Raw genomic sequence first — 12,675 nt, 5'->3', positions numbered from 1 at the left:
TCCTGGGTCCCTTCAGTCCGCAGGCCGACGCTCCATCCAGTGAGCCACGCCGGCCAGGGCTGCTGCTTAAAAATATATTTTCATTGATTTCAGAGAGGAAGGGAGAGGGAAAGAGAGAAGCATCGATGATGAAAGAGAATCATGGATCGGCTGCCTCCTGCACGCCCCACACTGGGGATGGAGCCCCCATCCTGGGCATGTGCCCTGACCGGGAATTGAACCGTGGTCTCCCGGTTCATAGGCTGATGCTCAACCACTGAGCCACCCGGCCGGGCAGGAAGTACTTTGTTTAGGCTTCTGCCCTGAGGGTGTCAGACGTGCCTTTGGAGCAGTCCAGGGAGTGAGAGCAGCCTGAGTGTCAGGGTGGGAGTCAGAGGAGGCGGAAGGAGGTGTTCGCAGCCCAGGAGGGGGGCCCCCTGGCCCAGCCCTGTGAGCCCGCACGGCTGAGGTAAACTGAGGCAGGCCAGCAGCCTTAGAGCCATGGCAGTGTGCCTCCGCGGTGTGGCCGCAGTCACGTGATGGGTCTGTGAGACCACGGCCGGCGGGAAGGTCAGACATCAGGGCCCGTGGGAAGGTTGGGCATCAGGGCCCGTGGGAAGGTTGGGCATCAGGGCCCGTGGGAAGGCCGGTGGGAAGGTTGGGCAGCAGGGCCCGTGGGAAGGCCGGTGGGAAGGTTGGGCAGCAGGGCCCGTGGGAAGGCCGGCGGGAAGGTTGGGCAGCAGGGCCGCACTCAGTCCTGCCGAGCTGCATGGCCGCCTGGGGAGGGAGCCGCGGGGAGGGAGCCCCCCTCTGCCGTCTGGGACCCTGGAGGAGCCGGTGCTGTGAGGTGGGAAGGGTGGGGGCAGCCCAGGCTGGGGCTGGGGGCAGTTTCTTTGCTCTTTAAGGCGTGTTTTCCTGCCGTGGAGATTTGGGTGGACACTGGCCCCTGTGACGGGGAGAGGAGATGAGCCAGGTGCTCGGGCCCGGGGGCCAGGCCTGAGAACTCCGGACGCCGCTCCCGCCGAGGTTCTGTGTGCGCCAGGCTGTCCCCCAGCTGCTGGGCCGGCCCCCGCGATGCCTCGGGCCGGAGGGTGAAGAGCGACGGGCGGAGTCGTGGTCACTGAGTGGGGACGGGCGGGCGTGGCTGGAGGGACGTGATGGGGGACGGTGCCTGGCTCCCCCGCCCTCCACCCCGTGGGGAGCGTGGGACACCCGACCCCCTGCCCTGAGGCCGGCGCTGGGGGGACGTGGGATTGCACTCCGCTTCCTCAGCTCATGTCCACGCCGATAAGCCTGATGTATCAGCCTGATGGGCATAAGCGTGAGTCTCCTTAGCGGCTGCATCATCATCATCATCATTATTATTATTATTATTATCATTAAAGGTGTTTATATCCTCCCCCAGCCGCCCACCCACTCCATTGTTGTTAAATATGGCCTCAGCTGTCGGTTAGAAATGATGCCCCGGTTAAATACCCTGTTTCCCCAGGAGTTTCCCGTCGGGCGGGGTGGGCCTTTCCATCCGCTTGGGCCCTGGTTGGTTTGGCTCCGGAGGCTTTGTCTCGGCAGGCGTTTGAGTGTCTGGGGCGTGAGGAGGAGGGAAGGCGGGGGCCTTGGGGTCTCGCCGTCCTCCTAACCGTCGTGTTCGTCACCACGAGTAGGAAGCCGACGGGAAACCCCCGCCGCCCGCCGTAACCGCCCTCTTTCACCTTCTTTCCAGTCTTCAAAACGGCCGTGGTCCTCGTGTACAAAGACGGCTCCAAGCAGAAGAGGAAACTCGTAAGAGACGCCTGCTCCCCGCGGCTGTGGGCTGCTCCGGGCGAGAGGGGTTCCGCCTTCGCCCGGCGGGAGCCTCCTAGGACTTGCTGCTGAGGACTCAGGGCAGTGCCGCCTGCCGCGGCCCGAGTCTCCCGCGCTGTCCCCTGTCCCCGTCCCTCTGTTCCTGTTGGCCCTTCCTCTGTGCCGGGTCCCGGGACCCGGGCTCGGCTGGCAGAGTTGTTTGTGCCCCTCGCTCTCTGCGGCGGGTCCCAGGGGGTCGGGGTCTGGAGAGGGGGTCCGGTCCAGGCTGGAGCGGTCCTCACGCGCTGCCCCTCCCTCCTGCAGGTCGGATCCCACAGGCTGTCCATCTACGAGGAGTGGGACCCCTTCCGGTTTCGGCACATGATCCCCACGGAGGCGCTGCAGGTCCGCGCCCTGGCCAGTGCAGGTAGCTACCGTGGGCGGGCGGGGCCCAGGTGCTGCGTGCCCCCCCCCCTCCCCTCCTCCCCCCCCCCCCCGTCTCTCCACGGCCTCCGATTTCCCGCCGTTCACTCACCGCGAGCGAGTGAGGGAACCCAGTGAACGGGCGCGGTGCCTTCAGTGCGGGCCCCGGGGTCCTGCCGCCTGTGGCTTGTATGCGTGTCACAGGGACTCACCTGAGGAGCACTGAGCCCAGGAGCACAGTCCACGGAGTAACTCACGTGCCTTTTCATGAGAGACCCCCAAAGACTCCCAAAGCACAGCAAGGCCGTGGGGGGGGGAAGAGAGAAAATAAAAATAGAAAAAGAGACCCTGGAATATATTTCCCCCCTACACACACACACACTCAGTCACACACACACACTCACACACACACACAGTCACACACACACGTTCACACACACGCACACACACGCGCGCGCACACTCAGTCACACACACACACTCACACACACACAGTCACACACACGTTCACACGCACACACGCGCGCGCACTCAGTCACACACACACTCACATACACACGTTCACACACACACTCACATGTTCACACACGCACACACACTCAGTCACACACACACAGTCACACACACGTTCACACACGCACACACACGCACACACACACTCAGTCACACACACACACACAGTCACACACACACATTCACACACACGCACGCACGCGCACAGTCACACACACACACTCACACGTTCACACACACGCACACACACGTGCACACTCAGTCACACACACTCACACACGTTCACACACTCACATGTTCACACATGCACACACGCGCACACACACTCAGTCACACACACACAGTCACACACGTTCACACACGCACACACACAGTCACACACACTCACACACGTTCACACACACGCGCGCGCACACACATACACACACACATTCACACACACTCACACACATTCACACACACGCACACATACTCACACACACTCACACACTCACACACACACTCACACACTTCCCCTTTGTGTCAGCGTGGAGGCTTTGGAGTCAGTTCTTTCTCTGTGATCCAGGCAGCAGGGAGGTGGGGTGTGGGGAGCAGCGAATACACTCACTTAGGCAGTGCCTTCCACGCCTGCGAGGTGCTGGCAGCGGGTGTGGGCTCTGCCTGGGCTCCACCCTGGGCACATCCTCAAAGGAGCACCTTGGGGGTCGGCGGAAGCTCTCAGGTTACCCCGATGGTAAAGAGGCTGGGGAGTGTCCTTGGCAAGGGCACGGGGACCAGGGTTTCTGTGTCATGCGTCCGACGTGAGCCCGGAGTTCTCAGCGTCCGATGGGTGGCCCTCACCCTCTCCCTGTTTGTACCTGTTGTCACGCCCATTAGCCGTAAAGTTGCTCCGATCCTCAAACCACCCCCTCGTCCAATAGTTGGTAAACCTCAGTGACCCCCAAACTGGCTGGAGGCAGCTTCCTTCCCGGGGGCTGAGCACAGGCCGCGGGAACACTCACTCTCAACACCAGGTTGGGCACAAGCGTTGGGGATGGTGGTTTGCCTTAGAAGGTTCTCTAGAGCATCCGGGTCACAGGTTTCCCTCGTGCCTTTGTACTATTTGATTGTTAAACTGATTTATGCGTGAATTTGCGGGAGCCTGTGCGCAGTAGGTCTGCAGGCAGCTGTAATAATGTTTCCGCTCTGGGCCCCCATCCTGGCGCTGCCTGACGTGTCGGTCTAGGTTGCAGATTACCGGCTGTGGGTTTCCTTGTGCCGGTGAGGGGGAGGCCCGTGGTTGTGGCCAACGGCAGGTCCCGGCCAGGGGTTCTGCTGCCATGAGAACTAGGTGCACCCAGCCGCCCTTTGGAGGACAAAGCCGTTCTTGTGATTGGACATTCCATTCTCACCCTTTTTCTCATTCCATCAAGTTTGAAACCATCAAGATAAAAGCTTTTTTCTTTTTTTAATGTTTTAATTGATTTCGGAGAGGGGAAGGCAGAGGGAGAGAGAGAAACATCCGTTGGCTGCCTCCTGCACGTCCCCGACTGGGATCGAACCCAGGACTCTGGTGCAAGGGTTTCTCTCAGCTGCTGAGCCATGCCAGCCGGGCACAGCTGTTTTTATTGAACGGAGCTATGGAGACCGGCCGCATGCCCCGCGCTGTGAAACACAGGCCAGTGGGTGTGAGCATGAGAACGTGGAAGTCTGGGCTTTGTCTAGCTGGGGAGAGCCCGTGAGACGCCCTGCGAATGCGTCCGGGTTGGGGCTGAAGACTCCGCCGGAGAGGGTTTGGGACCTGGTTCTGAGCCACGGCTCGAGGAGGACCCCTCCCGGGCTCAGGCTCGGCGTTTGTCATGAATTGTTCCCCCACAGACACTCTATCGGGGACGCCAAGAGATGCAGCATTGCAGGCTTATACCATAATAAACAAAGCGATGTGGTGTTACAGGCCGAGAAATCACCTGAAGATACAGCTGCCCCACCTTCTCGGCACACCGTGTGCCTCAGAGGAGTGGGCACCCTGCGGGCCTGAGAAAAAGGAGCCTCATGCATCCCCAGGACCCGCTAGCTGCCTGTCCCTGGCACGCGGCCTGCTCGGGAGCGGGAACCTGCCCCCCCCCCCCCCCCCCAGCACCCCAGCCCAGCCCCACAGAGCGAGGCCTGTGAGATCTTCATGGGATCCAGGCTTGGTCTGTCCAGCTGATGCCCGACAACCAGTCACTTAAATGAAACGGTTCAGCCCGACCTGCCTGCAGCTGGAGGGCCAGTTCTCAGCCAGGGAGATGGGCCGCCTGCCCTTCCCGACCGTAGGGGGTTCGCGGCCGGCAGTTCTCCAGGCCCCTGTCTCAGCCCTCCTGACCTGAGCACCGTCCCTGTGTCTCCGCGGCTCTGCTCTGTGCCGTCGCTCGCCGAGCTGGGAAACGTTCACAAAGACGCCAGCCAGCCCTAGACGCACCCTCACCCGCGCCTTTACCCTCCAGATGCCGACGCCAGTACCGCGTGCGAGATCGTCCACGTCAAGTCCGAGTCAGAAGGGAGGCCGGAGCGGGTGTTCCACCTGTGCTGCGGGTGAGCCCTGTGCGCAGAGGGCGGGTGTGGGCGTGGCATCACTGCTCAGGGACGTGGCACGGGCGTGGCTACGCAGATCAGAGGGCGGAGTTTGTTTACTGTTTAGGGGGCGGGATGTGGGTGTGACTATGCAGATCAGAGGGCAGAGTTGGGCGTGGCTGTGCTGCACAAGGGGCGGGGCATGGGTGTGGTTATGCAGATCAGGGGCGGGTGGGGTGTGGCTGTGCTGCACAGGGGGCGGGGCATGGGTGTGGTTATGCAGATCAGGGGCCAGGGTGGGGTGTGGCTGTGCTGCACAGGGGGCGGGGCATGGGTGTGGTTATGCAGATCAGGGGCGGGTGGGGTGTGGCTGTGCTGCACAGGGGGCGGGGCATGGGTGTGGTTATGCAGATCAGGGGCGGGTGGGGTGTGGCTGTGCTGCACAGGGGGCGGGGCATGGGTGTGGTTATGCAGATCAGGGGCCAGGGTGGGGTGTGGCTGTGCTGCACAGGGGGCGGGGCATGGGTGTGGTTATGCAGATCAGGGGCGGGTGGGGTGTGGCTGTGCTGCACAGGGGGCGGGGCATGGGTGTGGTTATGCAGATCAGGGGCCAGGGTGGGGTGTGGCTGTGCAGATCAGGGGGCAGAGTGGGGTGTGGCTGTGCTGCACAGCGGGGGCGGGATGTGGGTGTGGCTGTGCAGATCAGGGGCGGGTGGGGTGTGGCTGTGCTGTTCAGAAGGGGGGCGGTGAGCCCCAGCCATGCAAACAGCTGGGTGGGACTTGGAGACTGGAGCAGACCTCGCTCTAACCCTGGTCCTCAGGGTTTGCTTGGCGGCTCCTGATGACGTGCGCAGTCCCTGTGCGGGGACAGTCTCCCTAACCCCTGTGACCTCCACAGCTCCCCCAAGAGCCGCAAGGATTTCCTGAAGGCCGTGCACTCGGTCCTCCGTGACAAGCACCGGCGGCAGCTCCTCAAGGCCGAGAGCCTGCCCTCGTCCCAGCAGTACGTCCCCTTCGGAGGAAAACGCCTGTGCGCGCTGAAGGGGGCCCGGCCGGCCATGAGCAGGGCAGGTACTGTGGGCGTGCCGGCCGCCGGGACCCCGTCACCCCCGCGCCACTGTAGGGCCGAGGGAGCTGCCGTCCTCGTCGGCGAGACGTAGCCCTGGCCGTGGGGCTGACACCGCGGTTCCCGGTGTGAGGTCCCCGCCTCGCCCAGGCTCCCTGGGGACAGCGCTGTGCGTGCCCCTCGAGCCCCCTCGGGCTCCCCTCCCTCCCTCCCCCTGGCCGCCCAGCCTGTCACCCGCAGGCGGAGCCGAGTGCCTCTCCGGTGGAGGCCCAGCCGGCCGGCGGGATGGGGTCCCTGCTTTGCATGGCCGCCAGCTCTGTCAGCGGGAGTGTCGCGGCTCAGCACGGCTCGCCGCCCTGAGAACGTGGCAGCTGGTGACCCGCGTGCAGTGCTGCCCGTTCCCAGGGAGGCGGCCACGTGCGGAGCCGATGACCTGCCAGGCTTGCGCCCCCGCCTGTGCCGGCAGCTGTGTCTGTAGCTCGGTGTCCGTGTGGGGCCGCCCTCGGCTGCTGCTGGAAAGAGGGCCGTAGGGCTTAAAGGGTCCGGAGCACAGGCTCCTCTAGAGCTGGAGTGAGTGCTGCGGGCGATAGGCCCCCGTGAGTGGCAGGCGGAGAGCCTCTGGGTGGGAAGGTGTTTCCCTGACACAGGTGTTGGTGCCATCGGGTGTTCCCAGGGGATCACCCCTTTCCTAAGAGGCAGCCAGGATTTTGCAGGGAGGCGTCCAGTAACAGGCTTCCTCTGTGTGTCTGGAAGGTGTCACCTCTGTCCCGCTCACCTGCCTGTCCCCGTGGGGTGAAGTGGCCCGGAACTGTGAGTGGCGAGGTGCTCACGACACAGCCGGCGGGGCTGCACGCAGACCTCACCTCCAAACCCCTTCACTCAGCGGCTGCCAGGGCAGTTACCCTCAGTCTGTCTCACCCATTGTGGTGCGGACCAGGCAGCGCCCCCATGGCCCTCGGCGTCGTGCGCACCCCATGCCCACAGCTTCCCACGGGTCCCTGTGTTAAGCCTCGCCGGCCCGCCAGGGAGAGCTTTTCCTTGGAATTGTCTCCCTGCCCCCAGCCTTGCCAGGGAATGTGTGGTTAGGACGGGAACCTGCGTCCCGGCCCAGGACACCCCGCCGTCATGGCCCCCGGAGCCTCAGTTTCCTTGGAAGGTAAACACTGTGTGAGTCTGGGACACGCGGAGTGCTCCTGTGAGACCCCATTGGAAAGAAAACAGCCAGCCCACGCCCTACCTGCTCCTCACTCCAGGAGAACTGATGCTCGAAGCTCCTTGCTGTTGTCAGGATGCTCACCTTAGACGTAGAAAAGGCGCGTGAGCGGTCAGCACAGCACCGGTGGCCAGAATTAGCCGCGGACACAGGAAATACCCAGCCAGAGCCCCTCCCCAGCCCCCTGGGCCTCCCCAGCCCGTGGGCCAGCTGGGTGGTCACGTGTCCTAATTAAGGAGCGGGACTCACGCTCTGTTAGGCGTTGCTCTGAGAGCCCAGGTAGCTTGTCTCCCCACCTCCGCCCCCCGTCTGAATTGGACTGCGAGCCATCCGCCTGCCTCGGGGATCACAGCGCTGCCGTCTGAAGTCCCGGGTGCCAGCCAGTAACCCAGTTAGACATTTCTCTTCTTTCCAACGCGCCCTCACGCGATCCCCAGACACAGGACAGGGGGAGAATGGTGCCCATTCATGCGCCCCTCCGTGGTTTGTATTTTTCCATATTTTCATGATCACGTATCTATCCGTCTATCATCCATCAGCTCATCGTGTTTTTGACACATTTCTAAAATGCAGACATGGGCCCCCTGTACCCCTACGCGCCCAGCACCCCGCCCACCGACAGCTCTCCAGGAGCCCAGTTTTGCATGTGGTCCTTCCCAGCGGAGAGGGCCAGGCCGCACTCGGTCGCTGTGGGCAAACGGAGCAGGATTGTTGCTGCCCCCCGGGGGAGTAGCAGGAGGTGTTTTTTCTTTTTTCCATTTTCCCTGGAAATGGTTTCCATTCCCCTCCTTGTTGGACCACGTGGGAAGGATGCCGGAAACGCGGCCCTCACCTGGGCGTTGCTGGCGCAGCAGCCACATCTCGCCAGGAGGGGGCAGCAGCGTCCTCATGTCCGTGTCTCCTGTGTTTGCGTGTGTGCATGTGTGTCTGTGTATCTGTGTGTGTGTGTGAGGTGGGGTGCGTTGGCCTGATTGATGGGGGGCGTCTTCTGTTGGTTTTGATTCCTGGAGGAGGGCGGGGCGGCAGGAGGGTCTGAGCTCTGTCCTGTCACCTACATAGCGCTCTGCCCATCGCCCCGAGTGGCCTGTTTCTGGTCGCCCCCCTCGGGCCCTGGCGTTGTAACTGCTTCGCAAACGGGAGTCGCTGACCCAGGACGTTGCCAGGAGGGGCCGAGGCCGCGTTTCCTTCGCCTCGCGGGGCACACGGTCCCCTTCCCGCTGCCTCTGAGAGGGGGGCGCGCCCTCCGTCCAACTGCGGGCCCCTGGACGGTGTTGAGTCCCCCAGGAAGACAGGTGGCGGGACCAGCCCCGCACCCCCCGAGCCGGTGCCTGGGGCCGTGGTCGGGGCCGAGCGCGGACTCCTCCGAGGTCAGAGGTGCCTGCAAGGTGCACAGGGAGAGAGAGGGGTGACGCGGCTCCCCATACCGTACCCCGTGTCCCGCTGTGGCCCCGCTCTCCGGCCGGTGGCTGTGACGCCCTCCCAGCCTGGCCTGTGAGGCAAGGACCCCGGGACGGACGGGGACGCCTGGACGCGGCCCCGGGACCGCGAGGCGCCGGCGTCCGCGTGTCTGTGCGCCGGCCTCGCGCAGTGAGCGGTCTGTGTCTTTGTGTCTGTGTGTGCGCAGTGTCCGCGCCCAGCAAGTCCCTGGGCCGAAGGAGGCGGCGCCTGGCCCGGAACAGGTTCACCGTGGACGCGGACGCCGTGTCCGCCTGCAGCCCCGAGCGGGAGCCGCCCGGCGCGGGGGACACGGACCGGTGGGTGGAGGAGCAGTTCGACCTGGCGCGGTACGAGCAGCAGGACGACCTCAAGGAGACGGACATTCTCAGCGACGACGACGCGTTCTGCGAGGCCGAGGTCGTGCGCGGCGCCGAGGACGCGGACCCGGCGGACCCGGCGGACCTGGCGGGGCGGCTGCAGGCGGCCTCCCTGGGGCCGCGGGACCGAGGCCGCGGGGGCCCGGACGGCCACGCGTCGCGCATGGCGCAGCTCAGGAAGCAGGCGGCGCTGGGCGGGCCCGGCGGAGGCCCCGAGCCCGCGGGCCAGGAGGTCGTCTGGGTCCGGCGGGAGGACCTGGCCGCTTCCAGGACCCTGAACACGGAGATCTGACCCGGCTCCGGGCGTCCCCAGGACGGGGTGCCCCCAGGACGGGGTGTCCCCCGGGCGGCTCTGCGCACACGGCGCTGGCGGCTGACTGTGCGACGGAGCCGCGCGGCCCCAGGGACACCCCGACACCAGACGGCATCGCTCAGCGCCTCCCGTGAGCGCGGGTCCTCCCTCCCGAACACGCCGGGGCTTTGACCGGACGGTGCATCGGGGCCGGAAGAATAAAATGGAAGATTCCGCTGCACGGAAGTCAGACCCCAGGGGCTCCGTGTGTGCGGATGAGCCGAAGGGGTGGCAGGAAAAGTGCACGCGTCACGGAATCCGAGGCCGGACACAGCGCCGCCTCCTGGGCGAACAGGGAGCACGACGCAGCGATGCGCAGCCACGCCCGGCGCCCCGCCCTCGCCCCCCGCCCCCCGCCCCCCGCCCCCACGTCCGAGGATGTGTGTGTCCCAGGCAGCGCCCCGCTTCCCCCCGACGTCTGAGGGTGTGTGTGTCCCAGGCAGCGCCCCGCTTCCCCCCGACGTCTGAGGGTGTGTGTGTCCCAGGCAGCGCCCCGCTTCCCCCCGACGTCCCAGGATGTGTGTGTCCCGGGGTGTGTCTTGATGAGCCATGTTTCTCTTCTTTGTGGGTCTGTGGCTGGTCTCAGCTGAGCCAGTGTTGGGCAGTTCTAGTTTTGCATAGAATTAATTACAAAGATGCCAAACTCTGTGAAAAGAGCCAAATGTATCACTTGAAGAAATAAAGATGCTATTTTTTTGTATTTTGCCTGAGAGGCAGGGGCACAAACAGGAGTTTTACAGTGTTGGCGTAGTGAGGATTTTACCTTTTACAGAGAGAGAGAGCGGGGGTGGTTCTATATTTATATATGAAAGGCCGACGAGATGCTCAGCCCAGGAGAGTTTGTTTCTTTGCTTGTTTGCCGGAGCCCCTGTGTGAGAGGGGTGCTTGGTTGAGTTACACAGGACACCCCACGGGGCAGCCTGTGCGTCTGCCTCAGGGGGAGCGGAGGGGAGACACCTGGGGGGTTGCCATGGCGATCATGGGTTGTCTGTCAAATTTACATCTTCATCCGTAGATTGCCCGCCCTTCCCTGACCTTCAGTAGCCAAACCTCTTAAGAAAACATGTCTGTGTAACGCTTTCTTCATGCCAACGAAACAGGGTAAACACGCTAAAAATCAACCCTCTGGACCGATTTTCAAGTAGGGAGAACAAAACCAAGTTAAAGCACTTTCCATTTTTTTTTTTTTTTAAGAAAAGGTTTATAGCTTTTTCCCTCCCGCCCCCATTTCACAATGTCCACTTCCTAAGAAGGGTTTAAATAATATAAAAACGTCCTTTTTGGGAAAATATCTATTTGGTGTTGGACACGTCAGTAGGTACTTTACAGGCTGCCTTTTACGGTAGCCTGGGGTATCTTGTACAGACCGCGTGACTATTTGCAGACGCAGAGAGCCCGCACTCGCGCTCGGTGCCGCTTGCTCTGCTCCCGCCGGCCGCCTCGGGTCCCCAGGGCTTTCAGCTTGGTCTCTGGAAACTTTTGACCCTCCTGAATCTTCTGATTTTCTGAAAACGCTGTAGAGTGGTTGCTACTCCCCTCGTGTCTCCGCACTGTCCACGCGTCTCCAGTGGGTGTGTGGGACGGAGGCGGGAGCCCAGGCCGCTGGTAGCCGCTTCGGGCCGGGCAGTGGGTCCGCGGGGAGCCGGGGAGGGCGTGCGCAGGGGCGCCGCGTCGCGTGTACATAGGTCATGACGTGTCCATGTCCAAAGTTCTTATATATTTCTTTTATAAGCTGAAAGAAGGTCTATTTTTATGTTTTTAGGTCTATGAATGGAACGTTGTAAATGCCTGTCAGTCGAACAATAAAATGATCGGAAAGTGTCCGGCCAGCCTTGTGCCTTTCTGGGTCCTTAGGAGCCATCAGCGGGCAGAGCATCGGAGTAGGTTCTGGGATGCCTTCTCTTGCCCCTAAAGAACATGGTCCTCTAGGGAGACCTGAGTGGGTAGAAGCTTTTTATGAACAAATTTAAATTTATTTTTTTATTGAGGCAAAAATGACATGTTAGTGTCACACAACGATTGGGTGTTTGTATAATTGCGAAGTGACCCCACAGTAGTTAGCATCCCTCGCTGGACGCGGTTATAGAGCCTGCCTTCCCGTGACGGGGACATTAGGGTCCAGTCTCCTGGCTGCTTTCACATACTCAACACAGTGTTAGCTTAGCCACGTCCACACTCAGTGGGTCACAGTGTTAGCGTGGCCACGTCCGCACTCGGCAGGTCACAGTGTTAGCTTGGCCACGTCCACACTCGGCAGGTCACAGTGTTAGCGTGGCCACGTCCGCACTCGGCAGGTCACAGTGTTAGCTTGGCCACGTCCGCACTCGGCAGGTCACAGTGTTAGCGTGGCCACGTCCGCACTCGGCGGCTCACAGTGTTAGCGTGGCCACGTCCGCACTCGGCAGGTCACAGTGTTAGCGTGGCCACGTCCGCACTCGGCAGGTCACAGTGTTAGCGTGGCCACGTCCGCACTCGGCAGGTCACAGTGTTAGCTTGGCCACGTCCGCACTCGGCAGGTCACAGTGTTAGCGTGGCCACGTCCGCACTCGGCGGCTCACAGTGTTAGCGTGGCCACGTCCGCACTCGGCGGCTCACAGTGTTAGCGTGGCCACGTCCGCACTCGGCGGCTCACAGTGTTAGCGTGGCCACGTCCGCACTCGGCGGCTCACAGTGTTAGCGTGGCCACGTCCGCACTCGGCGGCTCACAGTGTTAGCGTGGCCACGTCCGCACTCGGCGGCTCACAGTGTTAGCGTGGCCACGTCCGCACTCGGCGGCTCACAGTGTTAGCTTGGCCACGTCCGCACTCGGCGGCTCACAGTGTTAGCGTGGCCACGTCCGCACTCGGCAGGTCATAGCCGAGGCTGTGCCTGAGCCCCCTCAGGCAGCCACCACTCTGTTCTGGTCCATGGGCTTAGGTTTCCTCTTGTTTTTTAAAAAACATTTTTATTGACTTCAGAGAGGAAGGGAGAGATGGGAACATCAATGATGAGAGAGAATCATGGAT

The 12,675-nt window shown here is 62.4% G+C and overlaps 1 protein-coding gene across 1 annotated transcript in view; it reads left to right on the top strand.

The window, feature by feature from the left end:
- TIAM1 (TIAM Rac1 associated GEF 1) overlaps positions 1-11,491 on the top strand; it is an 82,274-nt gene extending 70,783 nt beyond the window's left edge. The window contains exons 22-26 of the mRNA XM_081087268.1: positions 1,700-1,758; positions 2,083-2,185; positions 5,159-5,246; positions 6,124-6,296; positions 9,129-11,491. Coding sequence (XP_080943394.1) covers positions 1,700-1,758; positions 2,083-2,185; positions 5,159-5,246; positions 6,124-6,296; positions 9,129-9,610 — 905 coding nt within the window. The 3' untranslated portion in view covers positions 9,611-11,491. The remainder of the gene's footprint in view (positions 1-1,699; positions 1,759-2,082; positions 2,186-5,158; positions 5,247-6,123; positions 6,297-9,128) is intronic.
- The last annotated feature ends 1,184 nt before the right edge of the window (positions 11,492-12,675 follow it).

This window comes from Myotis nattereri (genome assembly GCF_964212035.1).
Source record: "Myotis nattereri genome assembly, chromosome: 3".
In the NCBI taxonomy this organism is placed as follows: Eukaryota; Metazoa; Chordata; class Mammalia; order Chiroptera; family Vespertilionidae; genus Myotis; species Myotis nattereri.
The sequence above is the reverse complement of the archived record's forward strand: the minus strand, read 5'-3'. Positions and strand labels throughout refer to the sequence as shown.